Raw genomic sequence first — 25,432 nt, 5'->3', positions numbered from 1 at the left:
CCGGCCAACTGCACAAGGCATGAACGCTTCTTTTGTTGACTAGGACATGTTTTCTTAAGCTAAAGAAACCATTACAACTAATCCTATTTGCAAGTTTTTAAAAATGTCACCACCATCTTGGCATATATTTGAAACTCCATCAAGTGCGTCAAGAGACAAAATTGTAAAGAAGTCCAAAAATTAAGGGGAAAGGAGAAGGGGGTACTAAAACGTCAATTGGAAGAAACTACTTTTCTGACAGACACATTAGAGAACAAGCAATCAGAAAACACTGGCATCGACCACTTTAATAATGACTAACTTTCAGGAGACCAATAGCTGTTTAGCAGGCAATTTTCTTCAGGATTACTCTTCTATCAAATGCTGAGGCAATGAAGGCAAGTTCTTCTTCTCTACTGAAAACTACTGGAAAAGGATGAAGAACAACGCGGACTCGTATAAGATACGGACAATAATTCTTCTTCAGAACTTGGCTTGATTAATTTCTGATAACCCTACTTAGGCCCAAAAAAAAAAGAAAGGAAAAACAAGAAAAAATGATCAAGTAGTGATGTACTTGATGGATGTATGCATCATCTGAAGTGGCTGAGGTGGCTGGTGTGGTGGTGCCTGCATTCATCAAGGCCACAGCATTGTATCATCGGGTAGCAGGCCACGAAGAGGCACCTACCAATCCCTCTGACGACGGAGCCAATCACGTAGCAGGGGCAGCAGGAACGAACCAGCAGGCACCGGATTTGCTTCTGGTGAGGTTCCTCGCCCCTTCCCTTGTGGTGATTGCTCTTCCTATGACCCATTTCAGCGCTATTCTCTGTTGCTTTGAAGTGCTCCAATCCTAAAGAGGAACAAGAACCGCAAACATCTCTTTGATAAGAAGGCACTTGAATTCAGATGTCGATGTGACAAAAAAAAACAGCAAATTAAGAGACTTTAACGTTCATGAACAAAGATGTGTGCCAAAGAGCATATGAGCTAGCTAGAGAGCATGCTTGAACTAATAGAGAAGTTAGAACCTTTGATGCTTACCTTTAGTAGGATATGGAGCACTACTTGGTGCCGTTAAACTGGCAACAAGCCTGACGAACAACCAGATGTCTGCCTTTCCATCAGTTGGGAAAAGGTTTGTATATATGCATGCAGTGGATGGATAGGTAGAAGAAGCACTACTTGAGGCTGGGGAAGCTTTTCCAAGGCTCCAACGAAGAGACAAGGAGATGCCTGAACAAGATGCTTGCACTCCTGTATTCTATATGATTCCTTCACACCATGTCGCTCTTTCTTCTCACACCTACAATATTTTTTAATACATGTAGGATTTTTTTCCCTTGTATGAAGAGTCGCCAAATATTTTAACAAGACGTCATCATGCATCGATCATCTGGTGAGAGGTTTTTGTTGGGTTGTATTCTGCCTAGGTAAGACTTGGACAATGACTAGGGAATTAGGAGGTAGGTGGTAGGTGCCACCTGCAGGAGCGCCACCGACTGGTAAAGGGCGATGTGGCGCTGGAGTTCAATTTTGGTTTTGCCTGAGGATGTAGGAGTGTCCAACATTATTGATTAATTAGGATACCATGGGCTACAAGAAAACTTGCAAATATGAGGATGTGAACTGTACAAATGGGAAAAAAATTTATAGGTTGGGGGAATTACACTTCCTTCATCTAAAACCATAGAATAATTTTAAATTATAAAACTTTTTTTATTAGAAAAAGTGGGTGTGATAGAGATGGAGAAGTTAAAATCAGGATGGGTCAAACACTCAAACTTGACACTGCGATTGCAGAATGCAATGCAGTTCATATTTTTCATGGAATTTAAAATAGTGGTCACAGCAATGCAGTGATAGGAAATTTGGAAATAATGGCATACATTCTTTATTTTTAAGGAACGGCAAAAAAATAACACTGCTTGCAACATCTTCAAAATTACAGTTGCAGTTAGGAATGGATGTCGAGCTCGCTCGGCTTGGCTCACTTCAGCTCATTTAGATAGCGAGCTGGCTCAGCTCGGTTAACTAAATGAGCAAAAATCGGCTCAGCTCACTAGCAGCTCGATACGGCTCGTGCGGACGGGCCAATGGCCTAGTGGCAAGCTCCCCGGGGTGGGAGGCAGCCGGCGGGGGTTGAACCCCCACACCGCACCTGGCCGGCATTTTCCCGGATTTTCTTCTCGAGGAGCCTCAAGCGCCGATGGACTACAATGGGATGACGTGCCCGTCACTTTACACTCAGCAAGCGTGTGTGTATAGGTTGTAGTTTCTAATTAGATAGGGAGTGTGTGTGGTGTGTGGTGTAAGTACAGATACTACAGCTTGTACCTAGATTGAGGCATTCAAAAAAAAAGCTCGATACGGCTAGCGAGCACACCTGCACGCTGCACCTGCCTACAATTCCAGCTCCTCTGTGGCCGCCCGGTAGCTCTGCGAGTGCGAGCAGGTTCGAGCGGTCGAGCCCTCATTTGCGAGCCCGAGCTCCACTACACAGGAGGAGGTCGAGCAACATGGTGACTGGTGAGGTCGTGCTGCAGCTCCTACGCCTCCTTGCCTGACTGCAGCTGCCTCCGCCGTGCAGTGGTGTGACCGGCGGAGGCAGCTGCAGTCAGGCTGGCCGTGTTTGGTTGGCCCATGAAAACTTTTCGGTCTTTGACCACTAATTATAGATATTAAATGAAGTCTAGTTACAAAACCAACTCTATAACTATGGTACTGTAGCAGTACTGTAGCTAATGAGGCATTTGACCATATGCTTAGGGGATGATTAGGCGTGGTTACTGTAGCAACAATGTAGTCAATCATGATGGAACTTGGCTCATTAGATTCGTCTCAAAAAATTACACACATCCATGAAAAAATTTCGCAAATAAACTCCATTTAGTATTCTATGCATGCATTCGTCTTTTTTGAAAATTTTTGCCAAACACGATGGCGTAGTGGATCTCATGGCCGGCAGCGTGGTGAACTGGTGGTTCAGCTCGGCGGTGGCGAATGTGAGGTAGGCGAGCTCGGCAGCGGGGTTGACTTCGTGGACGGGGTAGGTTAGGCTGCTCTATTGGCAACAGGGGAGATCTGTTTAGAGTGTCCGCGAGAGCGAGGAATGGTGGCAGCAGCATGATTACATGCCTTTGTGGCTGTCTTCCTGCCGGGCAGAGGGATGGGGAATGAAATTGTAGACAGGAAGACAGCAAATTACATACCTCAAAAACTGAATCAAACCATAACCACACCAAACTATTTGCTACTTTGCTAACTAATTCAACCCCACCACCCCAAACTACATACCTCAAAAACTGAACCAAACCAAACTGTTTTGCTGTTTCAAACCAAACCCAAACCGATCCATATAAATTAGCTGGTTCCAACTCTAAACTGCCAGCAAACACTTGCAAAGAGAAGCGTTGCATACCAAATTTTATAGATAATAAATTGAATCAAATACTAGTAGCAAACATCAACAAATATTTTTTTACAGAACACTGCTCAATTCAAGATATAGATTTGTGACCTTGCTCCTTGTTAAATCAACACAAGACAGCAACACAGGTCAATTCCAGCAAAATAGATCTCAACACGAGCTCAATTCCTTGACGCATCGCAGGTCTTCATGCAGCACAGATTGCAGATCGAATCCTCGTCAGTTTGGATCATGCGCGGCCGCCAAGCACCCCCGTCGCCGCTACTGGTCGCCGGCAGCGATAGCCGCCGCCGACGTGCGCATGCTCCTCCTCTCCATCACTGCCGATGCCTTGGGCCCCTGCACCCCGCAGCAACATCCTATCGATCCATGCAGCAACATTCCTATCGATCCATAAGCTAAGATGGAACAAACCTGCAGCGCTAGATCGGAAACATGCAGCAGTCTAGAAGGGGTGAGGAGTACCTAGCGGATCCACGGATAGACAGACGGGGGTGTGACGACGACAATCTCCCTGGTCCCAGCGCCAACTTTAGAGATCCCACGAGCGAACGGCAGCTGCTGCTGCTGCGACGCCGCCGCCGCCGCCAGTGACGAGATGACAGGGACGACGGGATGAGACGATGGATCCACAAGCAAATCAGGCCAAACCAGATCGACCCATTTAAATCATCAATCTAAACTGAACCAGCCCACTAAATATCTCAGCCCAGCTACTACCAAACCATTTTGGCCCAAATGCAAAAATCGAACTACACAGACCGGTTTTAGCCCAAACCACTTCCAGGTTGAGGCAGAGGGATGGGGAATGAAATTATAGAGAGTGAACGGAAGGGACTGGACACTCGGCTGTGTGGGCCGTTGGGCGTTTACGTTTGGACTTGGATATCCTTTGGACTTCATTTCAGTCTGTTTCCTAAATATATGACCTGTAAGACCTACTTTGGCAGCGGAGCGAAGCATACCCAGTGCCAGGAACCCTCCACCGGGAATTTTTTTTATCCTCCATTCCCGCCTGTACCCAGGGGGAGAACCCACGCGTGGCGGTTGTTTCCCCGTTGCCGTTTGGCAGTGCAGGCAAGGCGGGAGGGTTCCTCTTGCCTGCTGCATGTTGCGTGCAAACCACCACCACAACATTTTCAATGCCAACAACAAATCTGATTTTTTTTGAACAAATAATACATGGAAAATCCCGACAGATCAATGCCAACAACCACAACATTTTCATGGACATGATACATGGAAAATCACAAGACCATAATTATTTGACATAGTACAATACATGGAAAATTTAATTCGAGTGGCAAATTCAACTTAGCTAATCCATTCTTCGCCAAATCATAAATAATCTTCATCTATCCAAGACATATAATCAAAAAACAAATTATAGTTTAACTCCTTTTCATGGGTAGTGTTCGAGAAAAGAAAGGAAAAACATTGCTTCCATCTAGATATCCACCATTGCTTCCATCAAGAGTCCTGCAAGTAAAAGAAAAAACATTAGCAGCTAAGTTCAAACCGCTTGACTAAACTAACAATAGCTAAATCATAACTATCATAGCCCGAGCATATTGAAAGTTAACACCTCTGGCCCTAGGCATGATTCAATCAGACATTCTAGACATCGATATAAGAGCATGCTTGGGATAACTCACAAGAACATAGTAGTATTTCTAGTGGTCTAGTACAGAAAATACTAAAACATAACACTGATAGAATTGAATTATTTCTGGGAGGGAGTACATCAGTTGTGTCCAGATGATATGGCCATACACAAAAGCAGCACAGATGTAAATAACTTATCAGAATCATTTCTACACAGCAACTAATGTAATTCAGAAAAAGGCAACCACCAAACCTTGTCTCTTGCACATACCTTATCCACAATGTGTCAATATAAACATAACTGGAAGAAGCGAGATGCAAGAGCAGGCATAATGCAAAAGGTAAACGAACAAACAGGGAACTGATGTATTATACCTGCATACAATGACTGTACCTGTATTTTTCATCTCAATTCAAACATTGCCTCCACCAAGAGCACTGCAGGTAAAGACAAGGAGCATTAGCAGGTAGAGACATACCGAAGTAAAGTAAATATTACAAGAAAGAGATTTACCTAATCTGGCACTTGAGCCAAATAAATCGAACATTTTTGTTTTTCATGTTCATCCTCCCTGTCTATCTCAAATTTGAAGATATCCATACCATATGACTTCTCCACATCAGTAAGTCCATCCATTGCGTCCATTTCATCGAGACACTTGGGGACTGAAAATGCTTCTTCTTTTTTCTTCCTTTCTTCGAGAGCTTCGATGGTTTTGCCTGTCTGCTTCTTCTTATACTGCACATAATCCTCAATAGCAGAACCAATATGACTTTGCTTGCGCTTCCTCCTTCCACTTGCTCCTTCCACAAAATCTTGATTGGAATGTGTAGATTGAGCTTCATTATGTGCACTTGTGATGTCTGGTCCATCCAATGAAGTAAATGAGGCACTTCTAGCACTTCTCTCAGAGAGTGCAGCAGCAGGAGGAAGTGGAGCAGGAGGAGGTTGTGGAGCAGCAACAAGAGCATTAGCAGCAGGAGCCAAGTGCTCGGTTGATGTGAAGTTTAGTTCTCCTGTAGCAACACTTCCTATGAAAAAAATAGTGCAAGCAGTATAAGACATAGTTAATAGTGATCCTTATGCAATGGAATACTTGACTGTTAACATACATGCATACAACGACGTACAATCGTCATATAAAGGAAATGGCTTCTTCTGGAACCTAGCCAATTTTGCATTATCTTATTAACCACAAAGATAGCAACATAGTTAGTTCCTGCAACAATCATGCTCAGCGATAGAAGTGCCTTGTAAGTATTGGTCATGCTCAGTGAAAATTCTTACATTGACTAGTTTTTTCCATTTCTCCAGCTCAGCAATGATCATGCCCAGCGAGTCATTCCAACCAACACCACTTTCCTTTCTAGCATCTCGTATTGCCTTTCAACTTCCCTTTAGCTCCTTCTCCTTCTCTTGTAGTTGCCCCTTTGTGAAGTGTGCTGAATGAAAATTCTAGTTGAATTTCTCTAAGATACTTCTCCAACCCTCAACAGTCCATCCATTCTGACCCCTGAACATAGGGATGTTCACATGGTCTCTCATAATGTGAACAAGCCCTTTCTCATAGTTGTAGTTCCATGCAGCCCTCGACATTGCTGCAAGAAATAATTAAATATTCATTCAAGAGATGGGAGTTAGACAGAGTTAGAAAACAGATGCAGTTGTCCTGTTAGCACATATTATACTTGATGCAATCTAAATTCAACAAGCAGGTTTCCTGAACTATACATGGGAAGCAAAATAAGCAGGGCTGCAGGATTTCTTGAGGATGCAGTTTAACACTATACAACAAATGATGTTTTAACATTACAAGAAACAGTAAATAGTTAACTAGATACATCAGGGTAGCACTAGGCTTAACCCTCAAACACTACTATCCTACGCATTGTAGGTAGCCCACATCTAATGGGCTATTTGGTCTCGTAGGTCATTTCCATCATTTGATTCCGTCTCACTTGGGTAGTTAGTGTCTCCGTCTGGCAAGTCGACATAATCTGCTGGGTTGATATTATCAGGTAGGTAGTCTAGCCAATCTTCACTCCCATTGTACCCTCTAATGATGTTGTGAAACACAGCAGCAGCTGCTGCAATCTTCACTTGACATTCAATTGGGTAATGTGTGCCCACTTTCAGAATTGGAAACCACTTTTTGAGAACCCCAAAGGCCCTCTCAATGTGATTCCAAAGAATTGCATGCCGATGATTGAACAATTCCTTGTAGTTAGCATATCGGCCACGTCTCCTGAACTCACTGAGATTATACTTGACTCCTCGGTAGGGGGCAAGGAATGATGGTGTGTTTGCATATCCACCGTCTACAAGATAGAATTTCCCATCCGGCACAGTAAAACCCTTGCCAAGAGCAGACCGCAACACTCCTGCATCAGGTGCGGATCCTTCCCATCCAGCTAAGATGAAAGTGAACTTCAAGTAGAAGTCACAAGCAAACATCACATTCTGTGATAGTGTCCCTTTCCTATTTCTATAGGGACTAGCCTTGTCTTGTGAAATTGTAATAGGGACATGCGTACCATCAATAGCACCAATGCAGTTCTGCAGGTAAGAAAAACTAGTGAAGATTTGGATTGTGGTTAGGAAAGGTATAAGGAAAGTGTAGTGTAAGTATGAACGAACCAGAAAGAACGGCATAAATCTAGAGTCGCATGTAATCTTCACGTGTGTACCGCTTGGATTCGGGAGTTTGATGAATTTTTGGATTAATAGTGGAATGATATCGAAGAACTCATTTATTTTCCTATGCACTGTCTCACCGCTATGTTGAAACACCTTCTTTAGCGAATCTGTACTTGCATTATGAGAGAGCATGTACATAAACAGGCCAAGCTGCTCCTCAATCATACCACGTGTATCACGGAGCAAGTTCTCTGCCCTAAGAAAGTTGGCTACAGATCTAAATATGTCAGCCTCCATCCTAAATTCTTGCTTGCACCAATTCTCGTGCCCTTCGAGAATCTCTTTAACCTTTTTAGCACCAGGAAGAGAAGAGGTGTGCTCAGGTATTTTTCCTTCATCTAGAAAAGGCATTACAGCAGGGAGAAGAACAAAGAATAGCTCCTCATCATCTTCTTCCTCTTCCAATAAAAAATTCCTAGCATGCTCCTCCCATGAAGCCATCTAGTGTTACATATATAAAATTATATTATTACATATATAAACAAGTAGAGGAACAAATATTAAAAGTCTAAAAAATTCAGAAGTAGATCCAATGCTTGGAAACAGCAGGAAATATAGTCCACAGAAAAATACACAAGATAGTCTGCAGGAAAAATACACAGTCTGCAGTAGGCACCTAAGGCTCTTCACATTCATGAAACAAAACCAACTCAGGCCTGAACTAATTCCAATAGGCACCTAAGGCTCTTCCCATTCATGAACTAACTGCATACAACTAGAAATAACACAAAACTAGTGATCACAACTAGGCTGATAGAGTGATCACTATAATCAAGGTCTTTTTTGCTCTATTTACAAAAACCAAATTCACTCTATCAGTTCAGTTCACTAGTACCTCACTCATAGTGATCACTAGTTGCAATAAAATAGAGCAAAAAAGCCAAATAGATAAATCAAGCAGGGTACACACTCCTTAGGATTGTCATTTTCTTTTTCTTTTCATCTGTAATAGATAGCTAAATAGGCCTTGCAGCAACAGAGTGCAAGAATTTTATCATTTACCACAACAGAGAAGATAAGCTACGGCACATGCTCACATGTCTTGTCCTAATTTCAGAAGGTTGAACTCAAGTATCAAGTAGAGAAGTTCTTCCTAGCTTCTTTTCCAGCAAGAAAACGGGAGGGACAAGGAGGAGGGAGGAAGTACTCACTAGATCTTGGGACGAGGAAGGGAGCCAAGCGGGGGCAGTCACAGGGCAGTGGAGATTGGGCCGCGCGCGGTCCGGTCGGCGGTCGGCAGGTGGCAGGCGCAGGCAGTCCGAATCAGTCTCCAGCCGGGCGTCGAGATGGCCGCAGCGTGGATCAGCCTCCAGTCGGGCGTCGAGCTACAAGAAAGAGAAAGGATGAGAATCGAAACCCTACAGCTCGTCATCCTCGCCGAGGCGTATGCCACTCGCGTGGGTATCAGAGTCCCAGATCGAGAGCATAGCGGAGAGGTCGGATCGCCAGGTGAGCGCGGTCGGGGGAGACGGCGGCGGTGGAGGCGGTGGAGGTGTGCTTACCGTTGGCGGGCGCCAGGATGCCGAGGCGATGGAGGAACGGCGGTGTCCGGATGCCGAGGCGGCGGCGGCCGGATGGCGAGGTGGCGGCGGCGGCGCCGAGTCGCTGAGCCCGGCGGAGGGGCAGCTTCGCGAGTCACAAGATGTGGAATCGTTCCCGGCCACCAGAGATGTGGAATCATTTCCCGTGGAATAGGAGGGGAAGCGGGCTTCCAGGCTGGGCAGATGGGCTTCCAAAGTGCGCCAGGAATTTTTTCGGGGAAGATTGGCACTTGGGATTTTGGCCCAGGGAAAACTCAGGGATCCCGCTGGGCTTCCCTGCTGCCAAAGTAGGCCTAACATAGATTTTAAATCCCTAGAGCTCATTTGGCTCACGAGCTGATCAGCTCGAGCCAGCTTGTTATAGGTAGCGAGCTAAAACTTCTCGGCTCGTTACAACCTATCGAGCCAAGCCGAGGTAGTGACGAGCTAACGAGTTGTAAGCTTTTCGTCCGATCCTAATTGCAGCAAAAAAAAATTTCAAGTTTTCTACGAGAGTGTTGGATCTGTTCTCGAGTCAGACCTTATACACTTTTTACCATATTGTTATGAACCAAGTTGTGAGGATCCAGGCCGGGCGTAAGTAACCATGGGCTCATGGCCCACTTGAGAAGGTTGCAGTGCACAAGCAAAGCAGTGCGAAGGGCCGGGTCCGATTGTCCGATCCAAAGGAATCCAATGTGAATGGAAGAAGGGCCATATGTTACATTTTGGTATGCTATCGTTTTCTGAAATATGTAGAAACAAAATGTAAAGTCTTGATACGCAAACAAATAATCGAACAGCATGAGATTTGATGTGGATTTATGCAATTATGAACACTATCACAAGTATGCTATGAATCACAAACAAGAAGAAAAGATAGGAAAGTAGGTAGTCGCCATGATCAACAATTCATTGCATTTTAAGAAGTCACACGGGGAGACGTCATAACATTTTGGAAAATGGAAATAAAAGTTGGTTCAATATTTCATTTTGCTCAAAAGTTATTCTATATTGTACAAGCAATTTTTCTAAAATTATGATAGATGAGGCTATCCTTCTTAGAAGCCACTCGTTAACTTTCATACTTAACCACACTTTTATTATCACATCAAATAAAAAAACATATTTTTCAGCATATGTAGAAGATTAAAAATAGTTATTGCCGTTGCGTACCACAAATGTACAATTCTCCATTTTTTGTTATCCATGCTTACAAGTAAAGTTTTGTGATCTCCACGATAATTGCTAGGAATATGCACAAATTATTCTAAAGTTTAAGTTTCAACACATCACAAACAGCTTCGCGTGATAAAAGATCATACTAGAGATGTTAACCCCTTCACGAACCTCTTTTTCTTTGTTTCATCTTTCTTTTCCCTATAAAATCTAGTATTATATATCTTCTCCACCTTAATTGGCCTTAATTAATTCCCACAACTATTTGCTGTACTGCTGCAACCATGTATTGTTTTTCTTTCTTTCCTAGAATTCTACTGCAATCTTCAACTAGTACTGTGGTGCTTCTAACTTTGTAAGCTACGGCTATGCTCTGCTAATGTCACAATATGGAATATTTCTAACTTTGATTTCTACTTTTGAAAGAGCAATGTAGCTATCTGGTTCATGCGCATAGTGTGCTATGAACAAATATTGCTGAACGGATGGAGCATGCAAAATGCAGTTGAGGATGCTGGTTCTCCTGGGCGTGGGGTTAATTTCGCGAAAAGAGAAATTTGCATGCATGGAGTATGAAACAAAGTTTGTTTGCAAAATCTTTTCACAGATAGGTGCAATTTTTGCGATCTGAATCTAATGAGCATAATTAATCTATGATTAGATACAGCAATGCTACAGTAACCATCAGTGGTGAATCTAGAATTTGGATTTAGTGGGGACTCATCTTCCTCTTCTTCCTTCACCTTGTCTTTTTTTTTTCTTCTTCTTCTTCTTCTTCCTCATTTTCCTTTTCCTCCTATTGATTCATGCTTAAAAATTGAGAGGGGGGGGGGGGGGCTTTGGGGGGCTCCATGGGTTACATTGGAGTTGGGGGCTGGAGCACCCCCATGTAGGATCAAGAACACCGACTAGAGGGGGGTGAATAGGCGGTTTAAAACTAAAAACACAAACATTAGAGAAATTTAATTAGTAATAAATGCTACTACAAACTCTAGTTTGGGTTTGCAACCTAGGGTGACAAGACTCAACTCAAGCTCTAGTAAAGTAAATTGTTCAAAGTAAATGCTAGAAATGAAGTGAGCAAGAGAGACAACCGAGCTTGACACAAGAATTTATCCCGTGGTGTCGATGACTTGCCGGTCACCCCTAATCCACGTTGAGGTGGATCCCACGAATCAACCACTCCTCTACCAAGAACTCACTTGATCTTAAACCGGCTTGAATCAAGGAACCGCTCCATACCTCGATTCCACTAGAGTTGCTCTTCACCACTCTGGTGAGGTGAGCACAAGACCTCTCACAATCGAAATCGGGGCTCCTCAACAATCTCCTTGGAGGTACTCCACGTAATCCACTTCTCCAAGCCGTCTAGGGAGTGGCAACTCTCAAGAGTAACAAGTTGATGACACTTGCTTGAAATTTCCTTAGTGCCACAAAGCTCAAACTCTTGATGCAAAGCACTAGGATGCTCTCACACCCTCAAGAATGCAATCTCTAAGCAAGAATGTGTGAGAGAGGGATGGCTCAGCTCTAATATGTCACGAATGTAGTCCAAATGGCCAAGAGAGCCTCCCAATGGCCGGGCATTGGGTATATATAGACATCCCCTAAAAAACTAGCCGTTACACTCTTTTCTGCGAAATCGCGGACCGTCTGCGGTTCAAAAACCGGACTGTCCGCCCTTATAAATCAATGAGTCAGAGTGCAATGATTATGAGTCAGAACTAGCCGTTGGAGCCCTGGCGGACCGTCCGCGCCGTAGGGGCGGACCGTCCGCAGTTAAAAACTCTGAACCACCAGAGACGAAAAATGTCTCTGGTTCCTTTTGAAAATGACTGGCGGACCGTCCGCGCCCTAGGGGCGGACCGTCCGCCGTTCAACCTTGAAATCCACCAGAGACCAAAACGTCTCTGGTACAAATGTTAAGTGACCAACGGACCGTCCGCGCCCAAGGGGCGGACCGTCCGCCATTCAGACCATCAGCTCAACAAGAGATGCAACGTCTATGGTACAATTTGAGTTAGAGGGGCGGACCGTTCGCCCACCTGGGCCGGACCGTCCGCCCTATAAAAATCAAGCCCACCAGAGACCAACAACCTCTCTGGTACATTTTCAAAGTGTGCGGCGTCCGCGCCCTAAGGGCGGATTGTCCGCACTTAGACAGACAACACTCAAACATGTTCCCTTTTTCGATCTTTTCAAAACGTCGTTAGCCCTTATGCATGCATCTAGACAATTTGAGCAAAATGGCACTAAAGACCCATCAAGCACGAGTACACAACCCCTCTTGATAGTACGGCTATCTATCCAACAAATCCGGTCATTTTTCATCCACTAAACGCCTTATGACCTGTAAAAATGCAAAAGCCCTATTTGATACCTTTGCCTTGAGCCCGAGCTTTGCACGTCATCTCCAAATCTCCATATGATCACAATCGAATCCCTTTCAATCATGGATCAGCCTATGCTCATTATCTCAAATAGAATTGTTAATCCACAAATCATTGTTATTAATTACCAAAACTCGAATTAGGGGCCTAGATGCTTTCAATCCCCCCCTTTTTGGTAATTGATGACAACACTAAATTTTGGAGTGATAAAAGGGTTCAAGTCAACTTTATACACAAGGCATAAGGTAGACTTGGAATTGAACTTTAGAAGAACTTACTCATTTTTCTTGATATGTGCTTGTAAATTTGAATGAATACCAAGAGCACATATTTATGAAATTTGAAAATTTTGACAGAGTTTCCCCTACAAGTGGAAATCGAGGCAATACAACACAAGATATATATAATATGAAATTTTAACATGATTAGCGCAACCTCATCAAGCCACACAGATGAACATAAACGATATGAGTAACACAAACCAACGTAGTTCATCACATATTACAACCCAAATCCGCAAATCAAGTTTAAAGCACAAATCGAGTCCATGCAAGGCAATAACATAAACGTGCAATGCAACAGAGTTCAACACAAATAAAGTTCAACACAAATAGATAGAGTAGCAAGCGGAAGCAAAAGCGAATGATCTCCATGCGAAGTCCATGAGCTCCCCCTAGATCCAAGCACTCCAAGGTCCATCTCTCCCTTTGGCATCAATTGCCAAGAAGGTCAATCCATCGGAGGTGGAGGCGGTGGCGGTGGGTAGAAAGGCTGGTGAGGATAAAACTCCGGAGGCGGTACTGGAGCCGGAAAAACTGAGTAGAAGTGATCCGAGAACCCAGTGAAGACAGTACTGAAGGTGTCAAACCTCTGCTCAAGCTGCTGCTGCCTGGCCTCAAGTCTGCCAACTGATCCATGATAAGAGCAATAATGTTGATTCTATTTCCATTCATAATATGAGATATCACATTCCAGTAGATGCCTCTAATCTTGTCCATGTTACCACTCTTAGGCATAAAAGTGACTCTAGCAATTTTGTTTATGACAGCAAGATGATGCCTAAGACCTTGAGTACCCCCAAACATTCTGGCAATCCCAACATTTGCAGGCTCATAATAAATAGGATAATCATTCTCATCTAGAGGGTTCTCCAACACAATGTTAATACTTTGCTCATTTGTGATAAAATCATAGTCCAACTGATTTGCAGCAGCAAACTGAGCAAAGCTAGCATAGTATGTTCTCTTTTCAGTTGTTCACCGAATTCTTTCTTCTTCCATGCTAATCTCTATAGTGGCATAAAACTGATGAATGTCAGTCTCATTCTAATCACATCAATGCTGAAGGAAATTGGCTAGATCCATGTGCTCAAATCTATCAACAAGTGCAGACATGACTGGCTGTGATCTTATATATGCTAGGTCTATGGTCTGATGTTTGAATACAATTTTCTTAACTAGATGACCAAAATACGCATCTTGTTGTACCTCAGTTCTGAAGTAGAGAATGTTGGTGTCCCAAGGCACATTGAGCTGATTTACTGATTTTACATTTGCATATGACTCAGCCGTCCACTGTCTGCTAGGAAAATCTAGCCCCATCAGATCAGTGACATCATCCTCTTCTCCCTCAGCATCTTCCTCTGAAGACTCATCACCAACACCCCCAACTGATGATGCAGCTACCATGTCACTTGGGTTAGGAGCATAGTCCTCATCATCAGAGTCATCACCATCTCTTTGTCTTTTGGAGGTCACAACCTTCTTGATCTTTGAAGTAATCGTTTTGACAATCTTCCGGGGTGGCCTGAAATCAAGAGTCATTCATAAGAAACAATTATGCAAGTGTAACACTTCGGCCAAGCAACAAACATCACAACTCAGCACAATTCTACAGAAAACAGTCTCTGGCGGACTGTCCGCTAGCTGGATGCGGACCGTCCGCGGTTTATCGAAAGACCAACGCAGACTGTCCGCTGTCAGCAGGCGGACCGTCCGTGACCCATTTGTTCAAGCACAGTAACTAAAAATCACTCAAAATTTGATTCATCCATAATTTGAGTTCTAGTGCAAATCTACCAACCAAATTTTTGCCACAACATCTCCTCAACACTAGCAACAAGATCCCCCAATTGATTTCACAAATCCATGGTCCAAAAACAGATTAGAGCACCCCAAACCCTAGCCTCTTTCATGATGAAATCCAAGAACATAAGGAGAGGAATCAATGAAATACCGAGAGGACATGATGGAGAATCACGAGAAGGGTCCGAGGATGCGCTCAGACCGTCTGAGAATCACGACAAACACCCTTGACCTTGAAGTCTCCACCACATGGTCGGTTTGGTGGAGAGGAAAAGGGATTTGGGCATATAAGTCCACGGGTGGCCGGTCCCACCATTCTGCGCAGGCGCAGACCGTCCACGACCTCCAGGCGGACCGTCCGCCTTTATAATTCCTGACTTAACTCTCCACTGAAACTGCCTCTGGTAAATTTTTTCTTAATAACGGCGGACCCTTGGCGGACCGTCCGCTCTTTGCTCAGTGAGCACATCACTGGTGTATTCGAAGCTAACCGGTGCACTGGGCGGACCATCCGCGGTCCATACGCGGACTGTCCGCGCTTACCCTTTTCTGCTGACCTGAGCTTCGGGTGACAAACTTCATAAATAGGGGACCGTCTGCCTCTTACCCGCGGACCGTCCGCGCTACCAAAATTCTGACAGCTCTGAATTTTGCCACATTTCACAATTCCAACTTCAATTTCGGATCATTGCTCATATAAAAATCCAAAAATCTCAAAACTAGCATGAATACCTTCCAAAGACTCAAATGAGCATGTATCAACAAGAAATCAAAAATAAATCGAGTAAAATCAAGAAAACTCATAAATGGCTCAAAAATTCCTCAAAAATTTAGAAAAATGCAACAAGAGATGCATTGAAACACCACATGCCATATGCACTAGTTTTCAACCCACATTTGAGAACTCAATGATATTTAGCGTATTTCTCAACTTGCAAAACCGAGATTCATCCAATGGCTTGGTAAATATGTCGGCTAATTGATCATCTGTGCCAATTCCATCAATCTTGATATCACCCTTGTTCACATGATCTCTAAGAAAATGATGACGGATATCAATATGCTTGATTCTTGAATGTTGCACCGGATTAGTCGCAATTTTTACGGCGCTTTCACTGTCACACAATAAGAGAATCTCATCAAATTTCACACCAAAATCAAGAAGAGTTTGCTTCATCCATAACAATTGTGCATAACAACTTCCGGCCGAAATAGACTCCGCTTCGGCGATTGAAAGAGCCACGGAATTTTGCTTCTTTGAAGACCAAAAAACAAGAGACCCTCCAAGAAACTGACAACCACCGGAAGTACTCTTCCTATCAACCTTGCATCCCGCATAATCCGAATCCGAAAACCCAACTAAATCAAAATGAGCACCCTTGGGATACCATAAACCAATATTTGGGGTGAATTTCAAGTATCTCATGATTCTTTTGACGGCGGTCAAATGACATTCTCTAGGTGCGGCTTAAAATTGTGCACACATGCAAACACTAAACATGATGTCAGGCCTAGGTGCGGTCAAATAAAGCAAACTACCAATCATAGAATGGTAAAACTTTTGGTCAACCGGGTTACCTCCCTCATCTAGGTCGAGATGTCCATTTGTGACCATAGGAGTCTTGATTGGTTTTGCATCTTCCATACCAAATTTCTTCAAGATATCCTTCACAAATTTTGATTGACACACAAAGGTGCCTTCCTTGAGTTGCTTGCTATAATTTGAAGTCTAAGAAAGAAACTCAATTCACCAATCATGGACATCTCAAATTCCCTAGACTTCATTTCACCAAATTCCTCACAAAAACTTGGGTTAGTTGAACCAAAGATAATATCATCAATATAAATTTGGCAAACAAACATATCCTTACCAATTACTTTAGTGAAAAAAGTGGTGTCAACCTTACCAATTTTGAAGCCCTTAGAGATAAGAAAATCCCTCAATCTTTCATACCACGTCTGTGGAGCTTGCTTAAGACCATAAAGAGCTTTAGAGAGCTTGTATACATGATTTGGCTTCTTAGAATCTTCAAATTGGGAGGTTGCTCAACAAATACAAGTTCACTAATCTTGCCATTCAAGAAAGCACTTTTCACATCCATTTGATAATATTTTATGTTGTGAGAATATGCATATGCTAATAAAATTCTAATAGCTTCTAATCTAGCAATGGGAGCAAAAGTTTCACCAAAATCCAAACCTTCGACTTGAGTGAAGCCTTGAGCCACCAATCTTGTCTTGTTTCTCACAACCATTCCATCTTCATTTTGCTTGTTTCTTAAAACCCATTTAGTACCAATGACATTATAATTCTTGGGCCTTTCCATTAAATCCCAAACTTGATTTCGGGTGAAATTATTCGATTCTTCATGCATAGCATTCACCCAATCCGGATCTCTCAAAGCTTTATCTACACAGTTAGGTTCAATAAAAGATACAAAAGAATAGTGTTCACAAAATGAAGCTATGCGAGATCGAGTTTGAATACCCTTACTAATATCACCCATGATTTGATCCATGGGGTGATCCTTTGCAATAACATGATGAATTTTTTGAGGAACAATGGACTCTTGAGTTGATGTGGAAGGTGGAGTAGTGAACCCACTTGATCTTGTACTCGAGAATCATCATTGCTTAAATCTTGTACAATTGGTTGTGCTTGATCACTTGAGGTAGAAGTTGAAGCATTAATTCTAATAGAAATAGAAGGTTCATCTTCATCTTCATCTTCATCTTCTTCTCTTGGTCTAACATCACCAATTGACATATTTTTCATTGCATTTCTCAAGCCATCACTTCTCACATCATCAAAATTTACTTGTTCATCATGAGACCCATTGGTTTCATCAAACTCCACATCATATGCTTCTTCAACAATGCCATGAATTTTGTTGTAGACCCGATAAGCCTTGCTACAAGATGAATACCTAAGAAGAAAACCTTCATCACATTTGCTTTGGAACTTTGATAATCGAGTTTCCTTCTTGAGAATATAGCATTTGCAACCAAACACTCTAAAATATGAGATATTTGGCTTCTTTCCAATAAGCAATTCATATGGGGTCTTATTATGAAATATATGGCAATATAATCTATTAGAAGCATGACAAGCCGTGTTGATTGCTTCGGCCCAAAAACTATCCGAAACATTGTACTCGGAAAGCATTGATCTTGCCATATCAATCAAGGTTCTATTCTTTCTCTCAACAAGACCATTTTGCTCCGGAGTGTACTTGGTTGAGAATTCATACTTGATTCCTTTTTCATCACACAATTCCTCAACTCTTGTGTTCCTAAACTCACTTCCATTGTCACTCCTCACTTTCTTCACCTTAATCTCAAATTCATTCCCGGCCCTTGTTATGAATTTCTTGAATATGTCATATGTATCGGCCTTGTCATGAAGAAAGAAAATCCATGTTTATCTTGAATAATCATCTACTACCACAAGACAATAGCAATTCCCTCTAATGGTTCTATATGTTAGGACCGAATAAATCTATATGCAATAATTCCAAAAGTCTCTCGGTTGACATAACACTTTTGGTGGGATGAGAATTTGCAACTTGCTTTCCGGCTTGACATGCACTACACAACTTATCTTTTTCAAATTTCACATTCTTCAAGCCAACTACTAAATCATTCTTTAAGAGTCCGTTGAGTTGTTTCATGCCAACGTGACCAAGTCTTCTATGCCATAACTAACCCAAAGATGATTAAAAGAACAAGCAAGTAGACAAATTTGCCTCTCTAGTAGCAAAATCCACAAGATAAACATCCTCGTCTAAATCCCGTGAAGATATGATCATTTTCATCCAAACTAGTCACTACAACATCATCTTTAGTGAAACTACACTTATAACCAAAATCACAAAGTTGAGTGACCGACAAGAGATTAAACTTGCGAGAATCAAATAACAATACTTTTAAAAGAGGATGATTACTTGAGATAGCAATTGTACCAATTCTTTTGACTTTGCCTCGGCTATTGTCACCAAAGATAATATCACTATAGCCAACCACATTATTATCAAGAGAGGAAAACATCATTGGATCTCCGGTTATGTGTTGAGTGCAATCACTATCAAGCACCCAATGTCTTTCTCTGGCCTTATAATTCACCTACAAAAGAGAAGTAACTCTTTTAGGTACCCAAATTTTTTTGGGTCCTTAGATGTTAGTGACCAAAGTTTTAGGCACCCAAATGACATTCTTTTTAGCACCATATATAGGTAACCCAATATATTTAGCACTAACACAACCCTTAGAATCTTTCATAAGAATATAGCTAGAATCAAAGGATATAGCTTTGTTGTTGGTGCAATTCTTCTCATTATGGCCCATCTTTTTGCACTTTTCACAATATGGCCGTCCATCTTTCTTTACAAATACGGTCTTGGTTTCATAAAAAGCCTTCTTGTCTTTCTTTGGAATATATCCAAGACCTTGCTTATTCAAGATGAACTTTTGGCTTGACCAACAATGGTTGAATTTGGCTCTACTATCATAGCACTTGCTCAAATCATTGGTCAGACAAATCACATCCTTCTTCAATTTTTCATTCTCCAAGACAAGTGACTCATCACAAGAAGATTTATCACTTGTGCTACATGAGGGGTTAGTAGAGCTAGATACACAACATGATTTGCAAGTTTCACTACTAGCCCCCATGCTCAATGTTGACGCTCACTAACGATCATTTTCAGGCGTCAACTTGATCAGAAAATCATGAGAATTTGCATTTCTTACACGCATCCTTATCCAATAAAGTCCCTAAACCACACTTTACCTTTTAGAATATGCAAATTGTGTTTTCAAGATAATATGCAGGTTACAAGCACACTTTGGCCCGACATAAAATCACAGAAATTATCAGAGCACCGATTCAGCCTCAGATGGACCAAAAGTGATGCAAGAACCCAATTCAAACAAGTCAAGTCAGGCCAACCCCAACGTGGATCAGACAAGGAGGCCCAAGACAGCCGGCTAGAAGAAGTTGGGGGCGGTTGGTGGCCCGAGCAGGCCGACCGACCTACCTGGTCGGCCGACCTGGCCCGTGGGCCCCACTGCCTCAACCAGGGCACGTGGCGTCTCCCCATTGGTCCCCTACGTCGGTTATGAAGGCTTCACCCCATGGCTCCCTGCAATAAATACAAGGGGGGTGGAGAATAGGACACACACACACACCACACACCTCTCATCTCCTATCTTGCATTCCTTGCATAGTCTTTAGGCTTAGTGGAGTTTAGGAGAAGTCTAGGAGTCATCGAGTCACCGGAGTTGCTCGAGAGTCTGGTATGGGTTCATCTCTAGCTCTCTGTTGTAATATTCGGTCATTTATAATAGAATTAGACTATAGTTATCGATATCTGCTTGAAGTATATTCTGAGTTATCAAGTATATGCTTCTTGTCATGGTTGCGTTATTATTCAATGCTTGCATTACATGATCGCCCTGTGCTGGAGATGGTTAGTCTTTTGTTCTTAGAACTCTATCAACTGCTCCAGTATTCGTATGATTGCTCTAGTATGATGTCTGTCCATCCGAAGGGTGGGGTCTCCGCGCGGGAATTAGAGTATCCCTTACTAGTGTAGACATGGTGTCTAGATTAGTTAAGAGTTGCTGTATGTCAACTATACCCACGGTTTGTAGAGGTAGCCGGCAGGTGGTGATAGCCCTGTTCGAGCCTTTTAGTAATCCTCCACGTTCGATATGGGGGGTAGGAGGTACATAAAGTCGCTGGGGTGTACGGTCTCCTCTCGTTACTTCGATAGCGATCTCCCTGTTGTGTAGTTTAATCTCTGACGAGCTAACCAATGAGAAAGTGTAGATATAGCTAGCCTAGCACAGCTGACTCAAGCTCTTACTTTTACCTTGCTCCTGGCCTAAAGTATCTTTTATCTTTCTTTTATTTTTTTATTTATCCAAGAGGGTAGTTTGTGTGTGTGTCACACTACCTCCTACCATGTTATTATCTTACCCCTATTTATGCATGAGAATATCCAATCTAGATAGAGTTCACCAACTAATCTATATATCTTCTCACTCATTGCCTTCCCTGCGGAAATATAAATGACACCTCGGTATATTCCCAGGTAAAATGCTATAGCGGTATTCTGTGCGCTTGCAGATTTATTCGTGGTTCATGAAATACTGCCACCCCAAATTGGCGTCTGCAGGCGTCATCGCTGGTGACATTGGTAGGCGCCAACACTCAACTTAGCCTTGTCCTTGTGATCAAGTAAGGTGTTGTGAGCTTCCTTAAACTTCTCATGAGTTTTCTTAAGATGCTCATGAGAGGTCTTTAGCTCCTCATAGAAAGCCTGGAGTGAACCATATTTCAACTCCAAGTCTTTCAACTTTGCCTTTTCCTTGATCACAAGTCCATCGGCATCGTTGAGCATGTCTACAAGATCATCATATGAAAATTCTTCAAGTTCATCATCTTGTAATACCTTTTTACCACCCTTTGCCATAAGACAATGTGGTGTGGAGAGGAGTAATGGAGCCTCCTTGATGGCGATCCCGGCAACTCCCTTGGATGGCTTGTCATCATCATCATCATCATCATCGGAGCTTGCATTGGAATCCCACTCAATAAAATAGGTGTAAGCATCTAGGCCCTCTAGGTATGTTTCGGTGATTAATGACAACCATTATTGTGACTAATGAGTTTGTGCAGCTTAATAAATCATTACCGCTCATTTGGTCATATGTCAAAAGAGGCCCCTCAATTTCGTTATTCAAAAAGGCGATCTCGGTATTCAACTCAAATATATATCAAGACTAAGGATCTTTCTAGTCCTAAGTGTCGTAAGGTTGAGAAGGACACTTAGGTTAGTATAGGTTTTATAGTTTTGTAGTGATCGCACTATTAAGAGGGGTTAAGGCCAAGTAACTTGAGCATGGACATGGTCAATCAAAAATGGATGCACACTATGGTCACTCAGGTTCCTAGAAGTTCAAATAAGTGGTTTTCAACTTATATCTCAAGAATATTTAGATTTCATTCAAGACTCAAATCAGAAAAGACAAAATCAGAAAAAAGTCTTTAACACCGGTTTAACCGACGACTCCAAATTTCTATACGTCAGTTAAACGAAGTCAGCAGAGTCTGGACAAGTCAATACACCGGTTAAACCGATGTGTTTGAATTTAACGTCGGTGCATTAGTCCAGAGTTGGTTTTTCCAGGGTATTTCAAGTTCTATACACCGGTTAAACCGACGATGTTTGAAATCAAACATCGGTGCAATTGACCAGTGAGATGGTTTTTCCAAGGATTTCAGAAGTTGTACTCACCGGTTAAACCGACGATAGATTTGAGTTAACGTCGGTGCAGTTGTCCAGAGACTTGGTTTTTCAGCTGATCAGTGGACAACTACACTCACTGGTTAAACCGATGATACGTCGGTTAATCTGCCCAAGTTGTAATGGCTAGTTTTCAGAAGGGGCAGTTTACATTCATCGGTTAAACCGACGCAGACTATTGGAGGATTGTCGGATTAACCGGCGCTACGCAGTTTTCTGGCAGCTTTTCTCCAACGGCTCTATTCGTGTGAGCTGCCTATATATACCCCTCCAATGGGTCATTTTGCACTCTCTTAACATCAGGCTACATTCATACACTTATACATTGTTGAGAGCCACCTTGAGCTTCATCTTTCACATATTGTTCATTCAATCAATCAAGAAGCAAGACTAAGGACATGAGTAGAGAGAAGCTTGTGTGCATCCGTTCTTGGTGATCGGTTCTTGCTCAAGTGAAGGCCCTAGCTTGTTACTCTTGGTGATTGGCAGCACCTAGGCGATCTTGGTGATTGAAGGTGTTTCTTCCGGAGCTTGCCAACGATTGTGGGAGCCCGAAGAAGTTTGTACGTGGCTTGAGCTCCACCACGCCGGGATGATGAACGGAGACTCTTAGTGAGCGCCCTCGTCTCGGTGACTTGGGAGGTGACAAGACTCTTAGTGAGTGTCACAACGTGGATTAGGGGTGTGTGCCAACACATCGACACCACAGGAAAAAAATCCGGTTGTCTCTTGCCCACTCTTTACTTTCAAGCACTTACTTTCATGCAATTATTCATGTGCTTGACCTTAGAGATCATAGCTTAGCTCTACCTTGCTTAGTTTCATATTTAGTTATATCTTTGTAAGCTTGTGTAGTTTGCTTAGCTAGTCGGTTGGTGAATTGAGCCTTACTAGTATTGCATAGGTTAAGGTTGTTTTACCTTGTTTTAGAAATTTGAAAAAGGCCCAATTCACCCCCTCTTGGTCCATCGATCCTTACAATAGGCTTGACCATTTTTCTTCATCTTGATGAATTTCTTCTTCTTCTTCTCATCATTTTTATTGTCTTTCTTTTTGTTTGGACAATTTATGATGATATGACCAACTTCACCACATTGGAAGCATGTCTTGTCAACAAAAGGATTTTTTCTTGATGATTGTCCCCTCTTGCCAAAGTTTTTCTTGCTCATCATTCTATTGAACCTCTTGACAAAGAGAGTCATCTCCTCATCCGATTCTTCTTCTTAACAACCACTTTCTTCTTTATTCTTGCTATCTTGAGCCTTGAAAGCCACACTTTTCTTTTTCTCATCAATTGCTCCACCATGAGCTTCATCTTGAGATTTCTTGAACATATCATGAGTAAGCACTTCTCCCAATATTTGTGTGGGAGTAACGGTCTTCACATTTGACCTCACAAGTAAGGTCACAATGGTGTCATATCTTTCCGGAAGGATTCTAAGAAACTTGTGAGAGAAATCCGCATCCGGCATTTCAAATCCAAGACCCTTGAGCTCATTCACAATACAATTTAGCCGATTGAACATCTCGGCTACACACTCATCCTTCTTCATGGCAAATTCACTAAATTTGCCCTTGAGCACATATAACTTGGCCTCTTTGACACTTGATGTGCCCTCATGAATTTCCATGAGCTTTTTTCATATATCATTTGCTTATGTGAGGCTTTTAACTCTATTGAACTCACTCACATCAAGAGCACTAAATAGCACATTTACCCCTTGATCATTTAGCACCTCATTTTCCACATCTACCGGGGTCAAATTCTTTGAATCTAGGATGACGTACCCACCATTCACAACTCTCTATAATTTTCTACTCATAGCCTTGAGATAAGTCGACATCCTAATCTTCCAATAGTCATAATTGTTTCCAATAAAGAAAGGTGGCTTCCCAACATGAATACCATTATCACTAGTCATTGTTCTACTCCAAGATGGTTAAATCCGTAATTTAAGGAGTACTTAGCTCTGGTACCACTTGTAGGATCAAGAACACCGACTAGAGGGGGGCGAATAGGCGGTTTAAAACTAAAAACACAAACACTAGAGAAATTTAATTAGTAACAAAGTAAAGCCCTATGTCATGCTACTACAAACTATAGTTTGGGTTTGCAACCTAGGGTGACAAGATTCAACTCAAACTCTAGTAAAGTAAATTGCTCAAAGTAAATACTAGAAATGAAGTGAGCAAGAGAGATAACCGAGCTTGACACAAGAATTTATCCCGTGGTGTCGATGACTTGCCGGTCACCCCTAATCCACATTGAGGTGGATCCCAAGAATCAACCGCTCCTCTATCTAGAACTCTCTTGATCTTGAGCCGGCTTGAATCAAGAAACCTCTCCACACCTCAATTCTACTAGAGTTGCTCTTCATCACTCCGGTGAGGTGAGCACAAGACATCTCACAACCGAAATCGGGGCTCCTCAACAATCTCCTTGGAGGTGCTCCACGAAATCCACTTCTCCAAGCCGTCTAGGGAGCGGCAACTCCCAAGAGTAACAAGTCGATGACGCTTGCTTGAAGTTTTTTATTGCCACAAAGCTCAAACTCTTGATGCAATGGACTAGAATGCCCTCACACTCTCAAGAATGCAATCTCTAAGCAAGAATGTGTGAGAGAGGGATGGCTCAGCTCTAATGTGTCAAGAATGTAGTCCAAATGGCCAAGAGAGCCTCTCAATGACCGGGCATTGGGTATATATAGGCATCCCCTCAAAAACTAGTCGTTACACTCTTTTCTGCGAAATTGCGGACCGTCCGCGGTTCAAAAACTGGACTGTCCGCCCTTATAAACTAGTGAGTCAGAGTGCAATGATTGTGTGTTAGAACTAGCCGTTGGAGCCCTGGCGGACCGTCCGCGCCCTCTGGGCGGACCATCCGCAGTTAAAAATTCTGAACCACCAGAGACGAAAAATGTCTCTGGTCCCTTTTGAAAATGACCGGTGGACCGTCCGCGCCCCAGGGGCGGACCGTCCGTCGTTCAACCTTGAAATCCATCAGAGACCAAAACATCTCTGGTACAAATGTTAAGTGACCAGCAGACCGTCCACGCCCAAAGTGCAGACTGTCCACCGTTCAGACCATCAGCCCAACCAGAGATGCAACGTCTCTGGTACAATTTGAGTTAGAGGGGCAGACCGTCCGCCCACCTGGGCCGGACCGTCCGCCCTATAAAAATTATGTCCACCAGAGACCAACAACCTCAGAGACCAACAACCTCTCTGGTACAT

At 42.7% G+C, this 25,432-nt stretch overlaps 1 protein-coding gene and 3 long non-coding RNA genes across 4 annotated transcripts; all 4 read right to left on the bottom strand.

The window, feature by feature from the left end:
- Positions 1-259: 259 nt before the first annotated feature.
- On the bottom strand, positions 260-1,471 carry LOC120665903. Its single transcript, XR_005671431.1, has 2 exons — positions 1,027-1,471; positions 260-835 (listed from the first exon to the last, which is right to left on the bottom strand). It is a non-coding gene; the product is annotated as an uncharacterized LOC120665903 (long non-coding RNA).
- Positions 1,472-3,385: 1,914 nt separating this feature from the next.
- LOC120668157 lies at positions 3,386-4,060 on the bottom strand. The gene is made up of 2 exons (XR_005672263.1): positions 3,878-4,060; positions 3,386-3,795 (listed from the first exon to the last, which is right to left on the bottom strand). It is a non-coding gene; the product is annotated as an uncharacterized LOC120668157 (long non-coding RNA).
- Positions 4,061-4,629: 569 nt separating this feature from the next.
- On the bottom strand, positions 4,630-5,838 carry LOC120668156. Its single transcript, XR_005672262.1, has 3 exons — positions 5,532-5,838; positions 5,393-5,455; positions 4,630-4,891 (listed from the first exon to the last, which is right to left on the bottom strand). It is a non-coding gene; the product is annotated as an uncharacterized LOC120668156 (long non-coding RNA).
- Positions 5,839-6,923: 1,085 nt separating this feature from the next.
- Positions 6,924-8,156, bottom strand: LOC120667795. Its single transcript, XM_039947791.1, has one exon. The coding sequence runs from the start codon at positions 8,154-8,156 to the stop codon at positions 6,924-6,926; it is 1,233 nt and encodes a 410-aa protein (XP_039803725.1).
- Between the last annotated feature and the right edge of the window lie 17,276 nt (positions 8,157-25,432).

This window comes from Panicum virgatum, chromosome 3N (assembly GCF_016808335.1).
Source record: "Panicum virgatum strain AP13 chromosome 3N, P.virgatum_v5, whole genome shotgun sequence".
NCBI lineage: Eukaryota > Viridiplantae > Streptophyta > Magnoliopsida > Poales > Poaceae > Panicum > Panicum virgatum.
This window is presented reverse-complemented; position numbering and strand designations above follow the sequence as displayed.

Excerpts from the sequence above, each read along its gene's own strand:
- LOC120667795 (XM_039947791.1), bottom strand. The coding sequence starts at position 8,156 with ATGGCTTCATGGGAGGAGCATGCTAGGAATTTTTTATTGGAAGAGGAA.